Here is a 25,887-nt window from a genome sequence, read left to right as displayed (position 1 = left end):
ATTGTCAGGCTCTACTATGTTCTGTAAGTCAAATAAAACCAGTTTCTAAACTATAAAAACTCTTACAGAATGGCTAAAATCTAAAAGAACTGACAATACCAAATGCTGGTGACAGTGTGGTGCAACAGAAACATTCATTCATTGCTGATGAGCATGCAAAATGATATATATATACTTTGGAAGACGATTTGGAAGTTTCTTACAAAACTCAACACACTCTTAACCATGTGATCTAACAACTGTACTCATTGGTATTTACCCAAAGAAATTGAAAACTATGTACGTTTAAAAACCTGCACATGAATATTTATAGCAGCTTTATTCATAACTGCCAAAACAACCAAGATGTCTTTCAATAGATGAATGGATAACTAAACTGTAGCACATCCATACAGTGGACTATTTTCATCAGGCCATGAAAATACATGAAGGAACTTTGAAAGTGTATCACTAAATAAAAGAGGCCACAATACAATATCATTCCACTTATACTATATTCTAGAAACAAAACTATGGATATAGGAAAAATATCCATGGTTGCCAGGGTTTGAGAGGCAGGAAGAAGAAAGGATGGGGAGAAAAAGGAAGAAGTGGGAATTATTCTGTATGATACTATAAAGGTAGATATATGTCAGTATGTATTTATCAAAACTCATAGGATGTACAAGAATGAATCCTAAAGCTAACTATAAACTTTGAGTGATAATGATGTGTTAATATAGGTTCCCTGGATGGTAATGAACAGTAATAAAATGTTGATTATAGAAAAGGCATGGCACAGGATGGTACACACATGGCAACTCTACTTTTCATTAAATTTTTAGTATAAAAATTAAAGTTGTTAAAAAAGTCAAGTCTATTTATAAAAATATTTGCCTAGTTCAAAAGAGTTGATATACACCAGCATAACTTAAATTATTAGAATTTTCTCTAATGCTAAAACATGCTGTTTTAACTCATAACCTGAAGTAACTTCGCAGTCTTCATCAGGAATACTCAGATCATCTCACATTCTCTCCCCTGTTCTCATAAACCTCATACTGCCACATGCCCTTCTAATGAACTGCCACTCTATGGAATAGGACAGCAGCTGTTTCTTACCCTCATCACCTTCCATGACCAACTGGCATCAGAGTCAGGACAGAGACATGATTTAAGGACGATGGGATGAGAAGGAGCCCAGGAATCTCCTCTGGCAGGAGTATGTGTGAGTGTACAGCCACAATTATGCTATTAGAATAAATATTTAAATTCTGTTAACTGTCCAAGCAATGGTTAGAATGTTAGGATGATTATTACTTCTCTACTTGAGGTTTTCAGTAATTCTTCAGGTTTCCCCTCACAGAGGTTTTCCCTAATCATCTCATAGAGAGTCAACTCTCCCAGATCCTCTCCCATTATTCCACAGAGATTGCTTTCATGGCCTTAATCAAGGATCCTTTTTGTCCTTTTGTTTACTCCTTTATGGTCTGTCTCTTCCATCGGGGGCTAAGCTTCGTGAGGGTTGAGATCATCTAGTCTCTTTTCTTTAAAGCTCTACACCAGGCACACAAGTTAACTTTCAGTTTAGTGAATGCCTAAATAATGGGGATGCCAAAGGAGGAGAACAGACAAGGGAGGGCATTTCCCACGCTCCAATTTGGTAATACAGACTCTCTAACCAGATGCTGAACAAAATACATTACATGACATTTTCTTCACTACATTATTCATCATTTCATTCGAGTCTGTAGGATATTTTTGCAGACTATTTTGAATATAAGGCCCACCACATCATAATGAACGATTCTGATGAGGAAGAAAATGGAAAGTAGATATCCCAGAGGACATTAAATTCTATTCTTATAAATATATATATTAATTTAAAAATTCCCATCAGAGTTTTGCTTTTAGTAATTAAAAAGATCATATATTAATGATCCTATTACATATCATACTCTTTCTTTTTAAGGTTTGTTTTTTTTTTTTTTTTTTAATGATAGTCACAGAGAGAGAAAGAGAGAGAGAGGCAGAGACACAGGCAGAGGGAGAAGCAGGCTCCATGCACCGGGAGCCCGACGTGGGATTCGATCCCGGGTCTCCAGGATCGCGCCCTGGGCCAAAGGCAGGCGCCAAACCGCTGCGCCACCCAGGGATCCCCATACTCTTTCTTTTTACCTTCATTAGATCTTCACAATAATCTTGCAGGGTAAAAATTATCTTAATTTCACTGAAGAAAACTCAGGGTCACAGAGGTTAAGTAATTTGTCCATGGTCCAAAGTTTATAAAAGGAAGGAAGATTCAAATTCAGGTCTGATTCCAAAAGCCAGTTTTCCCACAAGGCCAAGTAGCCTGCCTTTGTTCTAATATAGACCTAGTTTCACAAAATTCCTACCTCTCAACATGGGGTTTATGATAGGGTTGCAAAGTTTATAAGGATATGGCACAGAGATCGATATTACCAAATTATATGCAGTGGTGTATGTGAGCAAAGCATTCAGTCTCTTGATCCATAGAACTTCATGTAATTCTTATTTAACACTTGCTAGAGCAATTATATTTAAGATACAGATGCCTCTCACCCCACTAGGAGCAGACACTATTTCAATTCCTATGTATTAAAACAGAAAAGCAAGGGTGCCTGGTGGTTCAGTCTGTAGGGCTTCCGTCTCTTGATTTCGGCTCAAGTCATGATCCCGTGGTTGTGAGATCAAGCCCTCTGTGGTGGTTGTGAGATTGAGACCCCTGTTGGGCTCCATGCTCAGTGGGGAGTTAGCTTGAGATTCTCTCTCCCTCAGCTCTTCCCTCCACTTGTGTGTGTGCATACTTTCCCTCTCTCTCAAGTAAATAAATCTATGAAAAAAACTGAAAGGCAAAAGGAAAGAGTAATTCACTGATATTTTTCCATGTAGAGGAAACTACGGGGTCGTACGCCACTTGATCTTTTAAAAATTCTCTGTCTGACCCTTAGGAGGCTTTAGCCAGACTTACACAAGTGGGGAGGGATGGGACAAATGACACATTACAAGAAAAAGAACATAGTCATTAGCACCTGCCATGAATCGGAAGACCGCTTATTGTTGAACGGCATACTTTAAATAAGTGATGTGTGAATTAATTCCAATAAAAAGAGATCAGAATGTCCTCTGTAACCTGGAAAGCATAATCTCTGGACTACAAGGATGCTGCGGTCAAAACCACTACTCTGAGCTTCAAGAATGTTCCAAACATTGTCTGTTATGATTGTGGCCAAGGCACTATAGGAGAAGAAGATCTGCTGGGGAATCCTGTCAACTTCTTCCCTGGTGTATGCAGGCTTTGCAGAAACACAATGTAGTGGAGTGAGTACCAAACTTCCAAGGACACTGGGGCAAGCAGTTCCAATTATTAAGTGATAAAATGGCAGCCAAAATCACTGAGAATTCTGTAAGCCTTGCACTAGAAAAGAGACTGCAGCCAGAAAGCATCATGATGGCTTGCTCATGTTTGAGCTCTTAACCTCTGAGGCAGCTGCATTTATTCATGCGCAATTAGGAGTGTGCACTTTTGTGTATGTTACATCATAAAATAGAGGATTGACATCAATTCACAAACCTTTTTAGAAACCTAACAAAAGCCAGGACAGGGTGCAGACTGGAGAAAGCACACTCCCTTTGCTATAATGCCATGCAGCTTTTCAAATTCTTGCTTTTTCCTTTTTTGGAATGCAAAGGAAAGAAATCAGGTGAAACTGCTGACTAATACAGCTAAAAGGAAGCTGAGGACTGAGATGGGAAACAGTAAGTATTCACTTATACAGAAACCCTTGAGTTTTTTTTAAAACATGCTGCCGAATTACATGTGGAAAGCTATGAGAGTCAGCACCTGAGTGTCCAGTTCATGCCCTTTTGTATAAAGCTCTCCTTTTGCATTCATATCAAGAAATGTAGCCTGGATTTTTTCCTAAAGAATTTTAAGCTAATAATAAATAAGCTTGGGACCATTAAAAAATATTCTCAGGAATCTTTGTATCTATCCTTAAGGACAGGCACTCTGGTATTCAAATATGTTGTGCCAGAGACCTTACCCATTATCATAAATTTTAATTTACAAGGCTATGGCAACAGTCCTAATGAAGATTACTGCAGTACATTCCATAAAATCTGTCCAGCTTCCTTCTGATGGTGAAGGCCCCTACATATAGAAATGGAACTGAATGCATTATATCCTTAATGCTTCTTTTCTAGCTGCTTAGGACTAAAACTAGATTTGCTTAAAAGAAAAGTAGTCAAAGAAAAGACTAACTGGCTCAGCATTCATTACAAACGTAAGTAAAAGAGCAAAAGATCCCCTCTTAGGTCAAAATTCTAATAATGAGAAAAGGCTGGGGTTGGTGAGAGGAAACAGAAGGCAGAGGACCACAATCACATGAACGATCCATGTACATACCTCCTTCTGAAAAATGCACATGGGTCATTTGGGATTGGCAAAATGTTCTGGCCTTCCAACTCTCTTTTCCTGGTTCATAAATCCACTTGAGAATTCAATGAAAATAAATAGCCTCCGTTTCCACATAAATGCATGGGAGTATCTACACAATATGCACGCCCACACCATCATTTTTGCATACAATTTCAAGATGTTCAAGATTCTTCTAAAGTTCATCTATAGAGCCCAGATTAAGAAACCCTGCTCTGCAGTAATTTAGAAGGCATACATAATTGTTTCTCTTCTCTCAGATTAAAAAAAAAAATTAAACACCCATACAAGCTGGGTTTATATTATGCATTTTTTTTTTTTCACTGCTAATGTCTACGTAGAACATTTTGGGCTTCCCAGGAGCACATCAGCTTTTCTCAAACTACTTTTCACTCATTAGTTTTCAATATTCAAGATCATCACCTACCCAAACATACCCCTAGTCGTCCAGATATCTGGAAAAGTTAGGTTTTACAGTTTAGTCTTTCAGATGACTTCAAGAGAAAGAAAATCCAATCTTCAGCAAAAGCTGTCCGTTAAAGAATTACTTAAAGAAGGGAGGGGTCAATATGGTGGCATAGGAAGATCCCAATCTCACTTCTTCCCATTGTCACAACAAATTTAAATTACATATGAAATAATCTCCTCTGAAAAAGACCTGATAACCAGATGAACAGAGCCTCCACAACAAAGGATAGAAGAGTAGTGCTGAAAAGAGTAGGAGAAGAAGATACGGTTTTGGCAAAACAAAACAGCAACTAAGCCCAAGTGTGGTGATGCCTAAGCCGGAGGAATCTCAAAGATACAGAATTTTTCCCAAAGAAGTCAGGGGTCTGTGCTCCACATCAGGTAGCCAACCTCTAGATCCTGCACAGGAGAGATGAGCCCCCCAAATGCTATGAAAACAAATGGGGATTACATGTAGGAAAACCATTTAACTATAGGGAAAAAAAAAAAAAAACATACTCATAAAGGGCTTGTCAAGAGACTCCCTCACTCTGGGACCTGGTGCAGAGACACGAGTTGGAATACTGCCTAGACTATATGTGAAGGAGACCAACTTACTAATCTTGAATTTGCCAGAGAAGCAGGAACTTGGCTGGGACTCTCTAGGGACACAGACACTGGTAAGGGTTATTTCTGAAGTCTTATTGCTGATGTCAGTGCTGGAAGGCACCATTTTGGAACTTTTCCTCAAGCCTATTGGCACTGGAGGGTACCCACTGCTGATTGCCCTGCCTACCTCCATACCACAGCCAGGCCAAGAAAAAGCCTTGCTCACCCCTGTGCCACAGCAGCACAATGCAGCTAGGCTATGCAACATCCCTACACACTCCTGTGCCACAGCTGTGGCTCCAACACAGCAGGGAGGCACATGGAGCTCAGACAGGGGAATGCACCCTGAATTTCTAGTGCAAGTGGCTGGGGAGATAGTGTCTCTGTGCCTCATGAGACCTCTCCTATACAAGGGCACTCTTTCCTGGCTGGGAGAGGTAGCTAATTTACCTAATACTTAGAAGCAAACACGGAGAAACAAAATGAGGAGACAGAGGAATAGAGGAATATGCTCCAAAAGAGAACAAGAACAAGCCTCAGTAAAAGACCTTAATAAAACAGAAATAAATGATCCATCTGATAAAGAGTTCTAAGCAATGTTTATCACTGAACTTGGTAGAAGAATGGATGAACACAGTGAGACTTCCAAAGGAGACAGAAAAACATAAGAAAATATCAAGCAGAAGTCACAGAGCTGAAGAATAATACCTGTACTGAAATATTCGCTAGAGAAGTTCAACAGCACACTGGATAAAGCAGAATAGATCAGTAAGCTGAAATATCAAACAATGGAATTCACCTAGACAGTGCAGCAAAAAGAAAAAGAATTTTTTAAAAAAGAAGATACCTTAAGGGACCTTTGGGACACTGTCCAGTGGAATAACATTTGCATTATAGGGAACCCAGAAAAAGAAAAGAGAGAAAAGGCCAGAATGGCTTAAAACCCCTCTAATTTGAGGAAGGCAACAAAAATTAAGATCAAGGAAGCCCAGAGAGTTCCAAAAGAGATGAACCCGAAGAGCTCCACACCAAAACATATTATAATTAAAATGGTAAAAGTTGGGCAGCCCGGGTGGCTCAGCAGTTTAGCACCACCTTCGGCACAGGGCATGATCCTGGAGACCCTGGATCGAGTCCCATGTCAGGCTCCCTGCCTGGAGCCTGTTTCTCCCTCTGCCTGTGTGTCTCTGCCTTTCTCTCTGTCTCTCATGAATGAATGAATTAATGAATAAATAAATAAATAAATAAATAAATCTTTAACAATAAATAAACAAACAAATAAATAAAATGGTAAAAGTTAAAGATAGAGACTCTTTCTTTTCAACAAGATTGCCAAGTGGCTGAGGGCTCAGGCCTTATAGACACAGAGATGCAGATCTTTAGGAAAACCCTGACAGGTAAGACCACCACCCTAAAGGATAAGCCCAGTGATACCACTGAGAATGTTAAAGCCAAATTCAAAGACAAGGAGGGGGGACGCCTGGGTGGCTCAGAGGTTGGGCGTCTGCCTCTGGCTCAGGTCATGATCCTGGAGACCCGGGATCGAGTCCCACATCAGGCTCCCAGCATGGACCCTACTTCTCCCTCTGCCTGTATCTCTGCCTTTCTCTCTCTGTGTCTTTCATGAATAAATAAATAAAATTTATTAAAAAAACAAAAACAAACAAACAAAAAAAAACAAAGACAAGGAGGGCATCTTGTCTAACCAGCAGCATCCAACTTTTGAGAGCAGATAGCTGGAGGATAGCAACACTCTCTCAGACAATATCCAAAAAGAATCCATCTTGTACTTGGTCTTTCATCTGCATGGTGGCATCACTGAGCCTTCCTTCTGCCAGCTGGCCCAGAAATCCAACTGCGACAAGATGATCTGCTTCCAGTGTAACGCTTGCCTATACCTTGTGCTTTCGATTGCCACAAGCAGTGTGGCCACAACAACAACCTGCACCCCAAGAAGGTAAAATAAGGCCTCTCCACTGGCTCTTCCTTTGACCACATGGTAGCCTCCTGCCTGGGGCCTCAATAAAGTTTCCCCTTCAATGACTGGGGGTGGGGGTGGGGGAGTGGGGGAGTTAAAGATGGACTTCTCAAAACCAGCAAGAGGAAACAACTTATTAAGTACAAGGGAAATCCTATAAGGCTATTAACGGATTTTACAGCAGAAACTTTACTAAAGGAAGAAAGTGGCATGACATATTTAAAGTGCTGAAAGAAAAAAATTTCTAACCAAGAAATTCTCCACTCACAGCACAGTTATCATTCAGAATTAAGGGGAGTTTAAGAGTTTTCCAGATAAACAAACAAACAGAGTTCATCAACAGTAAACCGAACCTATGAGAAGTGTTCAAGGGACTTCTTTAAGCTGAAAAGAAATGACACTAACCATTATATACAAAGGATGTTATATGTGAACCTCACGATAACTACAAAACAAAAATTTGTAGTAAATACACACCAAAATAATGAGAAAAAAATCTAACCATAACACTACAGAAAGTCATCAAACCAGGAGAGAAGAGAGAAAAAGAAGGGAATAGAGGAACTACAGAAAAGCAAGCAAAGAGAAAGGAATCCATGCCTAACACTAAAGAAATTCATCAAATACAAGGGGCTGGTGAGCAAAAGGAAAAGGAACAAGGAACTACAAAAACAACCTGAAGTTAATAAACAAAATGGCCACATGTACATGTACCTATTGAAAATTAATGACTTTAAATGTAAAGTACATATGAAACATTGTTCAGGAAAGCTCATTTGTTAAACCATGAAACAAGTCTCAAATTCAAAAATTGAAATCCAATTCCAATCACAAGGGTATAAAGAAGAAAATTCCAATCACAATGGTATAAAGAAGAAAACCACAAAACTACAGCAGTTAAACAACTGCTGCCACAACTGGTTTTGTGGCAAAACCACAAAAACATAGCAGTTAAACAACTTGCTACTAAACAACAAAAAAATCGTTGAAAAAAATCAAAGGAGAAACAAAATATTACCTAAAGACAAATGTAAACAGAAATATGATATACCAAAATACACGGGATGCAGCAAAAGTGGTTCTGATAAGGAATTCATAGCTATACAGGCCTCAAGACCTCAAGAACCAAGAAAAATCCCAAGTAAACAATCTAACTTCACACCTAAAAGCAACTAGAAAAAGAACAACAAATAAAACTTAAAGTTGGGAGAAGAAAGGAAGTAATAAAGATCATACCAGAAATAAATGAAATAAAGACTAAACAATAGAAATGATCAGTGAAACTAAGAGCTAGTTTACTGTAAAAAACAAAATTGATGAACCTTTAGCCAGGCTCATCAAGAAGAAAAGAGAGAAGCCTCAAAAAATAAAATCAGAAATAAAAGATAACAACTGAAACCAAAGAAATACAAAGGACCATAAGAAACCACTACAAACAATTATATGCCACCAAATTAGACAATCCAGAAATAATGGATAAATTCCTAGAAATACACAATCTTCAATGAATGAATCATGAAGATAAAGAAAATATGAACTGACCAAATTTCTAGTAAGAAAATTGAATCCTTGGGAATCCCTGGGTGGCTCAGCGGTTTGGCACCTGCCTTTGGCCCAGGGCGCGATCCTGGAGTCCTGGGATCGGGTCCCACGTCAAGCTCCCGGTGCATGGAGCCTGATTCTCCCTCCTCCTGTGTCTCTGCCTCTCTCTCTCTCTCTCTCTCACTATGTCTATCATAAAATAAATAAATAAATCTTTAAAAAAAAAAAAAAAAAAAAAGAAAATTGAATCCTTAATCAAAACCTCTCCAGAAACAAAAGCCCAAGACCAAATGGTTTCACTGGTGAATTCTATCAAACATTTAAATATTTAATGCCTATCTTTCTCAAATTTTTATCAAAAACTGAAACTTCCAAACTTATTTTACAAGGCCAGCATTACCCTGATACCAAAAGCAAAGACACCACAAAAAAAAAAAAAAAAAAAAAAAAAATTACAGGCCAATATCCTTGATAAACATAGATGCAAAAATCTGCAACAAAATATTAGCAAACCAAATTCAGCAATACATTAAAAAGAAATCACACACCACGATCAAGTAAGACTTATTTCAGGGCCACAAGATTTATTCAATATCTGCAACTCTATCAACATGATACAGCACATGAAGTATAAAAATCATATGATCATCTCAACAGATGCATAAAAAGCATCTGACAAAATTCAGCTTCCATTTATGATAGAAACTCTCAACTAAGTGGGTATAGAGGGAATGTACCTTAACATAATAAAGGGCATACTGACAAACCCACAGCTAACATCGAAAAACTGAAAGCTTTTAAGGTTAGGAACAAGACAACAATGCCCACTCTCATCACTTTTAGTCAATATAGCACTAGAAGTCCTAAGCACAGCAATTAGGCAAAAATAAATAAAAGTCAGAAGTAGAATTGAAAAGGAAAAAGGAAAACAAACCACTGCTATTTGAAGATGACATGATACTATAGAAAACCCTAAAGTCTTCATTAAGAAATTGTTAGAACTAATAAATACATTCAGGAAAGTTATAGGATGCAAAAATCAATATGCAAAAATCTGTGGCATTTCTATATACTAATGATGAACTTAGAGAAATAAATTAAAAAAGCAATTTCACCTACAATTGCATCAAAAAGAATAAAATATGTAGGAAAAATTTTTAACCAAGGAGGTGAAAGGCTTGTATACTAAAAAGTGCAAGACCTTGGTGAAAAGAATCTGAAGACACAAATAAATGGAAAGATATTCCATGCTCACGGATGGACGAATTATTATTTTTAAAATGTCCATATAACCAAAGGAATCTATAGATTCAACACAATCCCTATCAAAATTCCAATTGCATTTTTCACAGAATTAGAACAAATAATCCTAAAATTTGTAAGAAACCACAAAGGATCCTGAAGAGCCAAAGCAATCTTGAGGAAGAAGAACAAAGCTAGAGGTACCATGCTCCCTAATTCCAACTACACTAGAACTATACACTAAGAACTATAGTAATCAAAACAGTACAGTATGGGCACAAAAACATACACATGGGTCAATGGAACAAATCTAAGGGGCCGTAAGTAAACCCACATACGCAGAGATAATTTGGGACAAAGGAGCCAAGAACATACAGTGGAGAAAGGACAGTATCTCCAATAAATGGTGCTCAGAAAACTGGTCAGCCACAAGCAAAAGAATAAAACTAGACTGCTATCTTACACCATACACAAAAATTAACTCAAAATGAATTAAAGATATGAATAGAAGACTTGAAACCATAAAATTTCTAGAGAAAAACTTACAGCAGCAGTAAGCTCCATGATATCAATCTCAATGATGTGTTTGTAGATCTGACTCCAAAGGCAAGGGAAACAAAAGCAAAAATAAACAAACGGTACTACATCAAACTGAAATGGTTCTGTACAGCAAGGAAAATCATCATCAAAATGAAAAGGCAACCTACTGAATCAGAAAGATATTTGTAAATCATATCCCATAAGGGGTAAATATCCAAACTAGATAAAGAATGTATATAACAATAATTTTTTTAAAAAGGCAGAAGATCTGAATAGATATTTTTTCCAAAGACATACAGATGGCCGACAGACACATGAAATGATGTTCAACATTACTAATCATGCAATTCCAAATTATAATGAGATATCACCTTATATCTGTTAGTATGGCTATTATCAAAAGGACAAGAAATAGCAAGTGGGATGTGGAGAAAAGGGAACCATCATGCTTTGTTGATGGAAATATAAACTGGTACAGCCACTATGGAAAACAGTACAGAGATCCTTCAAAAATTAAAAATAGATCTACCATGTGATCCAGGTTTTTCACTTCTGGATATTTATCCAAAAAAAAAATGAAAACACCAATTCAAAAAGATATGTGCATTCCCATAGGTTCACTGCAGCATTATTCACAATAACTAAGATATAGAAAAAAAAACATAAATATCTATCAACAGATAAATAAATATGTTGTATAAATAACAGCCATAAGAATAAAATCTTGCTATTTGGACAATATGGATGTACCCTGAGGGTATTATGCTAATAAACCACACAGAGAAAGACAAGTACTGTATGATTTCACTCATAGGTGGAATTTGGGAAAAAAACAAAAACAAAAACCACCACCACCACCACCACAAGCTCATCGATACAGAGAATGGATTGATGGTTATCAGAAGGGAGTTGGGGGTTAGGTGAAATGGGTAAAGGGGGTCAAACTGTATGTTGATAGATAGTAACTAGACTTTTGGTTATCACTATTTTGTATCCCATAAAAATGTCAAATAACAATGTTGTACAGCTGAATTAAATACTAATTTTACTTCAATTAAAAAATACAATGGCAAAAGCAAAAGTAAACAAAACAACAAAAATGAAAATCTTGAGCATGGGTACAACCTAGAACTCTAAAAGGGGAGTAGATAAGGAAATTACAGTGTATAAATAATGGAATGCTATCATTAGTTATGAATCCATTCTACATGAAGTCATGTGAAGTTAAGAAAAGGATCATCCTAAGAAAGTGAAGTTCTCAACAGTCTTTTCGGTGAAAACAAAGTTGCCATGCACCAGACTCTGGGTAGCAGCCAAGAGAACCCTACTAGTTGGTTCATTACCCTTGCTACATTACATGGTTTTTCTTGGCTTCTTGGCATCCAAGTCATTCATCCATCTTCCTAGAGACCCTAGCACTTCTGAAACAGGACAAACTCCTGTCATCAAGTCCCATTTATTCAGTGGGTCGCTAAACGACAAAGAAACAGAAAGCACAGGGCAAAAACTAGGACCACAAGTAAGGTCTAGCTGAGAATTTCCCAAATATGTCTTCCTCATCCTAACCCTCACCTCAGAAAACAACACCTTCCTTCCTCAATGGGTAGCCTCCTTTCCCCTATGAATCCCAAGACTAGTACTGCTTTTTCCCACACCCAACCCAACAATCTGCCTTGTAAATTTCTCCATTCATGCTATATACCACACAGGATATTCTTTTTGTTGTGTTGTGTTGTGTTGTGTTATAAGGACAATGGCAAAGGGGAGAAAGAGAAAATGAACACAATTGAAAGAAAGTCAAATAAAATTAACTCCTTGTCAACTATAATTTACATGAAATTCTGATCAAAGCCCAATGAAATGTGATAGTTCATGAACTTTTTATTTCACAAATAACAAGAGATGATGGAGATTTTTTCCCTTGGAAGCTGCTAGGCATATTAGAATCAGGGATAAATCTCCTGAAGTTAAAAAGAGTGAAAGGAAGGAATGACAGGCACACAATAAAGTCAATATATCATTAAGCTGAGCTGACTTCTTTCCCTATCTGCCACTCACAAATAGATCCACCAACGAATAGGGATTCAACTAAATGGAAAGTGTAGTCAGTAGTATTTTTCTTTTCACAATTACCTAGACTCTGAGTGAGGAAAAAAAAAAAATCCCCTTAAAAAATAATCACCTCCTAGATTCAGCACCAACAATTCCACTAAAATTCACATAAAAACAATAATGTGCCATAACTGGCCCCAACCGAAAACACAAAGAACTGAAAACACTTTCTGGGCATTTTCCTTCCTCAGAAATTCGTCTCTGAGTCATACACATTTCTGCTGCAGGTGGAAAGCCTTCCACACATTACAAAGCTGACTGATAAGTCTTGGAAGAGAAGTTGGGAAGCAAGATTTAGTGAAGAAATGTCACAGAACAACAGAAGGAGGCATCACACAGATAAACATGGGTCACCTCCTTCACCTAGGGGAGAACTCTTAAACATAAGTTTATGTAGACACAGAAAGCCAACGTGGAACATGGTTGAAAAATAAAACAAAAACCTCAAACAAATGAAAAAAGATAAACAAAAGTCCTTCATCAGTCTTTTGACACAGAGCTGTGTCACATAAGCCAAAAAGAACAGCTCCTGATATTAAATGTTGAACAGTTTACGCTGTGCAGGAAAAGGCATCAATCCATATAGAAGTTACCATGTCTAAATTATGCCAATAATCTCAGTACAAATTATAGATGTAATGGGTCTTATGCCACCTAAAATGATTGACCAAACACGCCACCAATTTAAGGATTTTTATAAAGCAACCTGCCGTGGTTAGAGACTATGGTCTGTGAAATAAACAGTGAGATATTATCAGGCAGTAAAAGTCTAACCACAACCTTCTTTCTCTTTCCTTTTTCTGTTTGAAAAAGGTTAGGATTATAAATATTAAAAACTTAATTTGACTGGATAATGAATATCTTGAACACCCAGCTGCTTTTCATCATATTCAACACTTTGCAAATTTTCCTCATTAGCAATTCACATGAAGATGGCCATAAACCAAACATGATGAATGCTTCTAGATATACAAAAATTAATCTTATATTACATGCTCAAAACCAAATCTCTCAGCTTCTGAGGCGCAGCTGAAAGGAACAATCTTAGTGAAAGAGTTTAATTGGAATATGGTTAAAGATACTTTTGTTTCATTTCAAAGGCCACACTGTTTAGAAGCGCAACCTACCTTCTCCCCACTCAGGTAAGATTTAAAACTTCATTCAGGTTTAGCTTAGATGTTACTCCTTTCAGGTAGCTCTTCCAGATTCACCATGCCCAGGTTAGATTCTTCACTTGCTCTCTGTGCTCAGCTCATTCCCTCCCTGCCCTGCTCCCTACTGCCTCTCCCAGGGCACAGATCACAGCCTGTATCCATCATATTGTTTTGTAGGTGCAGGCTCAGCTGTCTGTAATCTCTGCTAAACCACAAACTGTGACAGCAGGAAAGATATTTTTCTTTATGTTTTATCCTCTGTACCTGCACTATCACCTGGCACCTGATAGCTTACTAAAATATTCGTAGTTGAATGGATAGACGGAAGAAATATTACAGCAAGCTGGAGACTAACAGATAAGTAGGTATTTTTAACTCTTAAATAAGTGGAACATGATTTAAATAATATAGAAGATTCTTACTCCAGTTCTTGGCACCACATATAGAGAAGAACACCAAATATTTTTATCATACAAGCATATAAATACATTATATAGCCTGTTGGGGAGATAAAGAAATAAAAAAAAATCACTTAATAGCACAAAGACAGTTCTAATATCTGAGGTCTTTCTTCCTCTGAAGAAAGTATTTAAGTCTGTATCACAAGTTACTAGAAGCAAGAACGCAGTTCTGTGCAGTTCCTAACGAACAATGACTCCCACAATGTCACCAAGTCCACTGCAGCAAAGATCTAGGTTTCCTATCAAATTGTTTCAGTAACAACAACAATAACAACAAATACTAACATTCTGTAGTAATTCTAACCCATGCTAATTCCACAGTTAGGAGGAAGCAGACGGGAAAGCTACAGAGTAAAACACAACCTGGGCCAATGTGTAAGGAGGATGGAAAATAAGGAAAGAAGCCACAAGGCATCAAAGCAAGCTCTCCCTTCTCTGTTTTCAAAAATAGCACACAAAAGCTCAGAGCCTCTGATGGAACTTGGGCATCTGCTGCTGACAAACCAGTAGACATCCTTCTGTACTATGGGGACACTACTGTTCCTATTTCACTGTTCTCTTTCTGGAAATCAACAAGCTATTAAAGAGAACATTCTTTTTTTTTTTTTTTAAAGAGAACATTCTTAAGGTTCCTTCAAGGGAACTCAAGGTCACATTATTTTCATTGTCTCTGGGGCCATATTTAAACAAGAGATCTCTTTTTGTCGTGTGAACCTAAAGGAGCTGAATCTTGCACAAGAGAATCCCTCTGGAATCAGTGTTAGAGATGACAATTCTGAGAATTCTACAGAGGGTTAAGGATAGTGTAGACTCTACTGCACTGTGCTGAGGGAGGTATACTCTTTAAACCCTAAGCACACCTCCCTGAGGAAGAATGATCCACCTCAGATTCTGCCATTCTCCACTACATCTGGCTCTCCTTTGCCTACTTCTTACTAAGTGTCTCACCATGCAGAGAGACAAAAGTGTTACTCATGCTGAATATTTAGGGGTGTCACTGAGGTAAAGGACAATGAAATACCCAAAGGAAACTTTCAAAGAAACTGGCTCATGCTACTTACTTTGGGACTAAGCCATTTTCTAATTGGTGTTATCTGGTCTCATAAAAGTAACTCATATCAGAAAATGTGAAGTTAATAAGCAGGGAATAACCCACTGAGAGAGCAAAGATGACCAAGAGGCCAAAACACTCACTGCTGCCGCAATTACTCAGCTGAGGTTAGAAACAGTGCAGCAAACGTGAGTGTGCCAGGAGAGCCCTCTAAAGCTGATGCCACAAAATCCTAGCACCTACTCTTATTTATGGGAGGCATGAAAAAAAAGATGTAGCCAAACTGGAACAATGCAGTAAAACTGTACTGGTGCTAGTAATATAAATAGCAGTACCAACACAGCAATTACTACTATCAAAATTTAGTGTATATGGACTGACTTGTGAATACTTTTACTTCTCTAAAAACAATTTTGGCTTTAGTTTATACTTTATTCATTTTCACGGAGAAAGGGAAAGGGAGAAAAAATGGAAGTAGGGGAAACATAGGAACTTCACATGTGGGCTACTTCCTGTAACTATCCCATATCCTACCTTAGTTCGGGAACGGCACATAGGTCTTACCTTCGGTAGGAATCCCAACTGACTGATTCAGGCTGTATTGAGAAGGACTGCTTAAGCTGAATGGAAAGGAATATACACAAAGTATATACTGGATGAGGGATGGGGAAATCAATCACCAGTAATATGGGCCTGTCATCCTGGGTCTAGTCCAGTGGGAGATTTTGCTCTTGAGGGATATGTGGCAATGTCTAAAGGTATTTCTGGTTGCCCCAACTGGGGAAGCACTATGGTAGAGGCCAGGGATGGTGCTCAACAGTCTGCAATCATTTCCAACCCACCCAAACAAAGAATGATCTGTACCAGAATGTAAGTAATGTTGAAGTCAGGAAACCATGATCTAGTCAAATCTATCTTATAGTTAGCTCATGGATCAAGTCTTTACCCAAATGACATTAAAACAGTCTTCAGAGAGTGTTCCTGAGCTACCCTTCTTAATGCCAGAGTAATTCTCTATAACGTCATTGGGAGTATTAGAACTACAGAATCAATGTGGTTTACGCACATTATGCTGATCCACCCCTTAGCACTGTGATCACAAAATATTCTACCCCTTGAAACTTTGGTTTCTTTATCTCTAAGAAGAGAGTGTTAGACTAGGACAATCTGTTGTCATAAACAAAAACAAAACTGCTAGAAAGTCCTCACGTGTGCTAAAGGGAATAAACCTTTGTTGATACTTTCTTCAACAAAAGACAATTTTTCTTCAGGCTAAGACAGGTTACTAATTCTTTTCAATTTCTGTTAATGCAAATTTACTAGCTGTGCCTGAAATTAAAACCATTTTAATTTCCAGGTAATGCTTAATTATTTTCCATCTGAACCTTTATGATAAGATGCTTTGGCATCTCAAGGTACTCTATCTAGCCTTCTAGTTCCTTGCCATTACATTATCTGAACTTGGCTTCTTCAGTTCTCCAACCATCTAAGCTATCATCTCTTATATCATGTAAGCTATGAGGGACAATTATATAGTTGCTTATAAATATACTTCTCTTTTTTTACTCTATAAATCTCCTCCATCAATTAATCTATCAATTTAAATATTTCAGGGCCTTCTCTGTGCCTGTGACATTAACAGTGGACATAGGAGTGGAGACAGAGCTGGATATATTGATAAAAAAGACAGTTTCTAGCTCTGAAGCATTTATAAGCTAGTTAAGAGAATGAAGCACGTGACACTATTAGAGGTGGTAGCAGGGAAATGTCACTATGAGGGTAAGAAATGCGAGAAGAATGAAATGAAGTGTCTGCTGCACACAGATTAAGGATGACCCAGAAGCTATAAGAAATGTTAGGAAAAAAATTCTTATAATAAATCAGATGCAAAAGGAATGCTGACAACTGGCCAGTGACTTCAAAGGTAGGTTCTCTGTCCTAAAGGTATATTAGATACACAAAATATGGCTAAAAAATATTTTTATGCCTCTTTGTCATCTCTCCTGCCATGATTTCCTTTTCCTGCTCTCCTCTACCTATAAAAGCCTTTCATTTGGTAGAATTCTTCAGAGCACCTTCATTTCTGTTAGATGGGATGCTGTCTGATTTCATGAATTGTCAAATAAATCCATTAAAACTTGTAAATTTTACTCAATCGAATTTGGTCTTTTAAACAAAGTTAATGACATAAAGTCATACGTGTTGAGTTAGATCACATCTATCAAAATGGAGATCCCATAAGCCATCTCTGAAAAGGGGACATTTATTTTAGAACATAAAGGGAAGCAAACTTAAACACTTCATGAACTGCTAGTTCATCAAGGTTTCAACACGTTCACCAAAGAACTTTCTGAAGGAAAGTGTGCATATTTTCCCTTAAAGATCAATTTCTAAAGATTAGGAATATGCTCTGAACCTAAATTATTTAACCCTTACAGCACATATTTTTCTAAATCATGATCAAATTATTTTCACCTGTGGTGCCAGTATGCTCACTATCTGGTTTGCTATTGTGTCCCCTAGAAATACTAAAAAACCATTGTCTGCTACCTAGTTGTCCAATAGCAAATGTCTCAAGTTTCTGGCCTCACTTAGGAAGACAGTATTATGGATGTCATTTCAGTATTAGAAAATAATTCTATGTTTAAATGAGCACAAGATCACAATGAAGGGTAACTGAAATGATCCCTCCTTTAACATTTACTCTTAGGGGATAATCTTTTTGAGATTTTTTTCTTCATAATGTTCTTACTTAAAATCAGATTATAGCTCTTTGTGGCCTATCTCTCCAACTCCCAAATCCCTGAGCTAGTAGTTAGGGCTTCCAACAAGCTTCCTCTTTCCTTCAATCATATTACCTTCATCTGTTATTAGTACCTCCCTTCTGTCCGAAGAGGCTCATTGGTTTAGAATGTGCATGAAGTTCAGTGACCTCAACTTTTTAAATCAATACAATCCCAATGTAATCCAATACAGTACTCTGGAAACAAATGCTGAGCAAATCATACTATTATGCAATTCAATGCATTTTATCTGTTTTTGGCATGGTCACAAATAAGTTCACATTACAAATGAACAAATTTTAAATTAAGAGACTCTTCCAAGGGCTGTTTAAGTTTCCCATTATTTTATGTAGTTGTTACTTAGTTTTATATCAAAGAATGTGAAAGTACAACTGCCCTTTTTTAAAATCCAGAGAAAATTTTTGCATGTCATCCTTGCGCAGGGGCCATGCTAATCTTCTCTGTATCATTCCAATTTTAGTATATGTGCTGACGAAGCAAGCACAAAATTCAGAGAAAATTTTTAACAATAGTCTCAACAGAGTCCTTTGACAGTGAATCAAAATAAAATTCTGTTTGCATGAAATATACCCTACTGCATCAAATACTTAAGCATAAAGGATTCAGAAGGAGAAAGACAAGAAAAATAGAGGGGAAAAAAACCAATTCTTATTATAACTCTCACAACTAACAGTGATAACAGAAACAATAAGAGAGCCTCCTAAATGATTGGAAGAGTACAAGATATTTGTCTCTACACATCCTTTGGACTCAGAGGAGAAGATCCATATACAATCCTACCAAAAGTAAAAACATACCTTATTTTATTTTCCAGGTCTTCACTATCTGATTCCTCAGAGCTTCTGTGCTTATCTGGATCTGGAAGTGTGCTTGGATCAAAGCCATCATCATCATCATCTTCACTCCAATCCAGAAAGGCTTCCTCTTCATCATTGAGCTAAAGAAAACACAAAGGGAATTGTGGTATAAGGAAACAGCTGATGAATAATCAAGTTTTATTTCTAGACTCAAATAAATACTTCTCTAATTGATATCCTCAAATTGGAAGCTTTCTCTTCTGGTGAAAGTCTCTGTGACTTTCAGAATCATAATCATTTGCAAAGATAAAGGAAACCTGTGTCATTTCGAAAATATAATGAAAATACGGTTCAGAAAGTAAATCATCATTAAGTCCTTAAACACAACATGGGGAAATGGTCAGTTTTACGACTTCCACGTAACTCAACAGTCAAAGAAATAAAGTATAAAATAAAGTTGTTTTTGTGCTCCTGTTCAAACACATGTGAATTTTAAACTCTCAAAAGTATTATATGAAAATATAAAAGGCCTGAAGACAGGGTACAGAAACTCTCTTTTTGGTCTGATGACTTTTATGACCACGGTAATCTAAGTGATAAAATTAACAATCAGACCAATACAAGCTCATTAATAATAAGGACTGTTCTAAATTCAAGTATAAGTATGAAGTCAGTAAGAACACTGGAAAATAAGAGGAACACTAAGAGACAGGAGAAGCAGTAACACATCAAAGGAGCTGGGAATAATTCAGTTTCATGCAAGTAGGTAAGTAGGTGGGCTATTTTTGCTTTTATTTTATAGTGGTTTATTTTTGTCAAAGAACAAAGTAATGTAATGTTAAAATAAACTTACTACACATTTATGTAATGACCATCCCTTATAGAAAATTTATTTCTGGCACATTGTGGTTCTTATCTACTAGGTTACAAAACCAAACAAGCATTGCCACACGCATTTAACAGATTATAAGTAGGACAAAAAAAAAAAATCTGGATAAGTTTCTCTCAGTTACCATCTTTATAATTCCTCTTCACACCATATAAGACAAACGTCAATGATTCTGTTTTCAAATGTTTAATGTTCTTTCCCAGGAAGTGAATAACAACTCAGAATAGCATAGCAAGTGACTGTGCAGGCCACAATAGAGGCCCTCTAACACTTTCTCAACATCTCTTTCTTGATAACCTCTAAACATAACAAAAGGAGGAAGAAGAAAAGAAAAGAATTAGTCATCACTGCAAAAGGCCCCTATTGCTTTTCTGGTAAAGTTCCCTACTGAAAATAACAGGTCTGAAAAAAAATCTATCAAAGGTGGGGGTAGGGGGAGTTGCCATCAAAAGCACTAAGCAGCATCCTCCACAGCATACTATATGGTCTACTTGAAAATAATCAAGGATATCAACAAAAAATGAATGTCATCATATACTCAGAAACACTAATCTCCTGGGCTACAAGATATTTCCAATTTTCCAGTCTGGTGCTCTCAATGGAATTTGAAGACAGAGCAGACTCAAAATAATTCTCAAGTTTTGGGTCTCAGGGCATCTTTACATTTAAAAAGTTATGAAGGACTCCAAAGATCTTCTATGAATGGGGATTATGTCTACTGAAATTTACTGTATTAGAAATTAAAACTAAGATTTTAAAAATTACTTTTAAAGTAAAAATAAAACTCACTGCATATTAACATAAAAGGCATATTTTATGAAAAACAGCTATAATTCTCCAAAATAAAAGAACACTTTTATATTTTTGCAAGTTCCTTCAAAAACTAGTTTTCCTGTTTTTCCTGTTTTTTCTTTTTTTAGAGAGAGTGTGTGTATGTGAGGCAGGGGAGAGAGAAAGAGAGAGAATCTCAAGCAGGCTCCACACCCAGTGCAGAGCCCAACTCAGGGCTCGATCTCACAACCCTGAGAACATGACCTGGGCTAAAATCAAGAGTTGGATGCTTAACCAACTAAGCCACCCAGGTGCCCCTTCATTAACTAGTTTAAAAGAAGACAATTGGATGCCCAAATGTTCCTCCGCATTCACAATGTGTTGTTCTGGGTGAAGAATATAAAAAAATCTAGTCTCTCTGAGGTAAGAGTGTTGGGAAAGGGAGGATTAGTTTAATAGCCTTTTCAGGTAACTGCAGTTACTTTTCTTTGGTAATACAACAAACCCTGATGAGTAGTTTCAGAACAAGTAGCTGCAATGTAGAATCTGAAGCCATTCTGTACTGTTACATTAAAATCCATTGGTCTACTTTTCACTTCAAATCCATCTTTTACCAGTGAGTGGTCTCATAACATCATGCATCAGCTATTTGGAAAACACTGGTTCACTGAATTATGTTGATCTTCCTTATGTGAATCTTCAAGTGCTGACACATTTCATTTCACAGTATTTTTCAAAATCGTATTTGTTAATTTCACTATCAAAATTATAAAAAGGGTCCTTCAAAATATGGGAAGGTATTGGTAGATACAAGCCTTCCAAAATTCTTATTTTTTCTTAAAAATTCAAATTTTATGATTAACAACAAATATTTTCAGTGTTTTCCTTGAAATGTAAGCAAATATGTAATTTTCCTCTGGTGGCTTTCAAATGTTTATCATAAAGGAGCTTTACTATATGTCTGGGAATGGTTTTGTGTTCCTCTTTCTTTGGGCTCTGCAAGGTTCTTGGATCTATCATTTCATGTTTTTCACTAAATTTGAGATGTTTTTGGCCATTATATCTTCAAATATTTTTATGCCTCTTTGTTATCTTTCCTGCCATGATTGTAATGACATGTATATTGGCCTACTTCACAGTTCTCTGAAGTTTTACTTATTTTTTTCCAATCCTTTTTCTTCTTGGTCTTTGGATAGGGTCATTTCTACTAGGTCTCCTAGTTTGCTATTCCTTTCTTCTGATATTTCCAAACTACTTTTGAGCCCATCTGGCAATTTTTTTTTCTTACAGTAATTGTGTATTTCAGCTCTAAGACTTCCAAGCTTGTTTTAAGTATGGTTTCCATTGCTCTGCTGAGATTATCTCTTTGCTATTCATCCATACTATATTTTCCTTTAATTCTCTCAACATACTTTCCTTTAATTCTTTGAACATATTTAATATAGCTGCTTTGAAGTCTTCTAAATTCAAATCTGGCCTAATAGTTTCTTTTATTGCCTTTTTTTTAAATTTTTTTTTATTGCCTTTTCTTGAGTATGGATCACATTTTACTGCCTAATTGCATCTCTAATATTTTTGTAGAAAAACAGACACTGCAGTTATAGAAACTGAACTCCGTCATGTTTTTCCGAGTACTATCGGATTTGTATTCTATTAGGCAGTTATCTTGCTCGGATTCAAACCACAAACTCTAAACCATGGTGCTCAGCTGCTTATATCTCTGTTTTATCTCTGTGGTTTCCAAATGCTGCTTTTTTAGCTTGGCTTCCTAAGGTCTCCCCTGAGCCTATGACATGTGACACTCAGCCAAGGATTTAAGTTGAATTGGGCTCACCTTCTCTATAGTTTTTTTGCTTGTGAGAATCACTTTAATTTCCACCTGCTCTGTTAGCTTTGAGATCTATGCTCTGACACTTCAAGCAGAATATTTCACTTAACTGCATTTTAACACCTAGTACCATTTAATATGCCCTTTTAGCATTTATTATAAAGCAAGTGGCCTTCATAAAATGCTTACAATAGGAGAAATAAATTAGGGAGACTTAGTATAAATATCTCACTCAATATTCCAGTGTATATATTTAACTACTTGAAGAAAAATACTAAGAATGATGAAAATTTACTTTAAATAGATAAAATACTATTTGGTTTTCTGTTAATATAATTCTCTTCCAATTAACAGCATTCAGATTTTGCTATTTCCTAACTTCTAAGATGATCACCATATTGTTTGTACTGCATTACATACCTTAATGCATGACAAAGACAAATGAATTTAAGGTGGCAATCACTCCTTTCAGAAATACAATTTCTTTTTTTTTTTTTTTTTAAGGTTTTATTCATCACACACACACACAGGCAGAGACACAGGCAGAGGGAGAAGCAGGCTCCATGCAGGGAGCCCAACTCGGTACTCGATCCCGGGACTCCAGGATTAGGCCCTGGGCTGAAAGCGGCACTAAATCGCTGAGCCACCCGGGCCACCCAGAAATACAATTTCAATCTACCAGAAGTGTAGGGATGATGGAAAAAAAGTCATTTTTATATTGATCTTTCTTGTCCTTTGGTTTATTCTTCATATGATCAGAAATAAAACTATAAAATATATATGTATTATGAAAAATATAATGAGACTCTGGTAGCTTTTATTAAAACAAAAACTATCATTTACAATAAACACAAAGCATAAATAAAAGTCACTAGGAGTACCGTCACAATGAAAACATTCTAGAGAAAAGTACTCTTTGTCTTTCTTGTGAGGTCTAGTTCAGAACTATGTTCCTTCTAGCTATATAAGGCAGGAAAAAAAAGACATGCTAGTTGCTCTCATCTCTATCCTTGTGATTTCATAAATCATTTAAAAGAATGTTTATAAAAATGGCACCATACTAATTTTTATCTCCTTTTGGACTTCTCTTCAGGAGAACACAAATACTCTGATATTCCTATTAACTCCCAACTGACTGTGACACCTTAGTGTGTTAGGACATCATGACTAGAAACTCATGGCAAAAAGGGAACTATTTAATAACTTAAGAATTTAAGCAGAAAAGTAGATTTCCACCTTAGAGATGGTGGCTGAAAGTAATGGGAAGGGTGGCTGAAGGGTGTTAAGATTTGAAGGTAGGATATTGGTTTAAAAATTATAATAATCCAGGTGGAAGGAGGTTATTCAATGAGGGAAATACCAACGGAAATGGAGGTACGGACATGTCTGAGAGACATTAAGGAGGGAGAACCAACCAGATTCAGTGGACTACACGGTACATAATATATTCCAGAGAATATGCACAGAACCATAACTATACATGTCAAATACAGTCCAAGAAAGCAGCTTGATAAATACTGTGAAGACGCCTTAAAAAAATGCCTTTATTCAACAAGTCTTTATTAAGAGGCTATATATACACCAGATACATGAGTAGGTTCTGGGGATGCAGAGTGAACAAAACAAAGTCTCTACCCTAATAAGAAACTGAACTGTTCTAGGATAGTTATGCATGGAGAAGCACTCACATGAAAGCCAGGTTCTGCTATTTCTGGGGAATAGCTGATTTAGCATGAACGGACTCCACTGGGCCTGCTAAAATGCCTTATGTCTTATAGAATGCAGTCTTCAACTTACGGTTCCTCTAACATGCAGCTGACTGATTATGGATCCTGACTGTCAACATACTTCTCTTCAGGTACTTCCATGTTAGAACCTGCAACCACTCCTGCCTCACTGACTAATCAGTCTCCTACCTCCTTCCCCCAACCCCAGCTCAAAACAAAACAAGAACCCATACTGTCACACACTCCTCTTACCCCTGAGAAATACACCTCACACACAAAGTGATCAGGGTCACCTCTATGAACCAGTTGTTCTTGAAATATAGTTTAAGAACTTCTGAGGAAAATATTTCACCTAAACTAAGAATGGCTTTTCCTAATATAGTTACTTGGAAGACTCAATTATAAGTAGGACAGAAGAAATATCTGAAAAAGAAATGTAACCCAACTAGCTTTTATTTTATTTATTAGCTTGCTTTCAGTTTTGATGATGGCAAGCAATACATATGGAAAGTGTCACCCTCCAACAACAAATTCATAAAGGGCTCTGACACATTTTCAAGCCCTATGAAATAAGAAGATAATTATTGTTCTTCTTTTCAAAATGAAAAAAAAAAAAAAAAAAACAAACTGTGATTCAGAGGACTAAATAACTTAACCAAGGTCACATAAACCTGGATGTACAGCAGGCCTTCTCCTGTTATCACCCAGAATCTTAACTTTCACCATAAAATCTCTGGATTTGCTGCCTGTAACAATTCTTTCTTCAGAATCAAGCATATTTTATAAGTTTCATAAAACATAGAGCGCTGCTTTCAGTGCACTGTGCATGCATCCATCTCTACTCTGACCACTCTGGTCTCCCAAGTACATTTCTGGTTTCTCTTGCATGCAGTCCTGCACCCACTTCTTCATGAGACTCCCTGTAACCATTTTTCCCTCCCTTCTGATAATATCAATTGTCTACTTTGTAATTAGAGCTATTTGTTTCATTAAGTTTCAAATCTGATCATGTTTTCATCTGCTTACAATCTTTAAGACACACTTTCTTTCACATTCTAGAACAAGTCAAGCTCCTTCCCATCTCAACATCCTCACACCAGCTATTCTTTCACTAGATCCTCTTTCACTTCCTCTTGCCTGGTGTACGGTGTCTTCAGATACCAAGTGTGGTATCTTTTCAACACCAATTTTCCAATGCCAAATGAGTGTCCCAATAATTCAATTCTGACACTATGCAGAGTTAGCAAAGACCCTATAGGTAAAGGGCTTGGTCCCATAAGACGTCAAATGCCGGCTGCAAATGGGGTCCCCAAACTATCTGCACTTCTCCTCAGCTAACTACAAATTCAGGGATTCTCACAATCTCTTGCTCAGGTTTGAAAATTCTCTAGAACGATTCAGAACTCAGGAAAGGGTCCTGCCTAAAACTGCCAGCTTCTTTATTATAAAGGTTATAACTCAGGAACAACTAAATGGAAGAGAGATGTGTAATAAGGT

The 25,887-nt window shown here is 37.0% G+C and overlaps 1 protein-coding gene, 1 non-coding gene and 1 pseudogene across 4 annotated transcripts in view; 1 reads left to right on the top strand and 2 right to left on the bottom strand.

The window, feature by feature from the left end:
- Window positions 1-25,887, bottom strand: part of DDX10 (DEAD-box helicase 10) — a 252,528-nt gene that overhangs the window by 15,674 nt on the left and 210,967 nt on the right. For all 3 annotated transcript variants that reach the window (XM_072821875.1, XM_072821874.1, XM_072821876.1), the window contains one exon: window positions 19,176-19,315. In XM_072821875.1, coding sequence (XP_072677976.1) covers window positions 19,177-19,315 — 139 coding nt within the window. In that variant the 3' untranslated portion in view covers window position 19,176. The remainder of the gene's footprint in view (window positions 1-19,175; window positions 19,316-25,887) is intronic.
- On the top strand, window positions 6,864-7,460 carry LOC140625099 (ubiquitin-ribosomal protein eL40 fusion protein-like; annotated as a pseudogene).
- Window positions 18,761-18,862, bottom strand: LOC140631353 (U6 spliceosomal RNA). Its single transcript, XR_012028979.1, has one exon. It is a non-coding gene; the product is annotated as a U6 spliceosomal RNA (small nuclear RNA).

Source organism: Canis lupus, chromosome 3 (assembly GCF_048164855.1).
Source record: "Canis lupus baileyi chromosome 3, mCanLup2.hap1, whole genome shotgun sequence".
Taxonomy (NCBI): Eukaryota; Metazoa; Chordata; class Mammalia; order Carnivora; family Canidae; genus Canis; species Canis lupus.
This window is presented reverse-complemented; position numbering and strand designations above follow the sequence as displayed.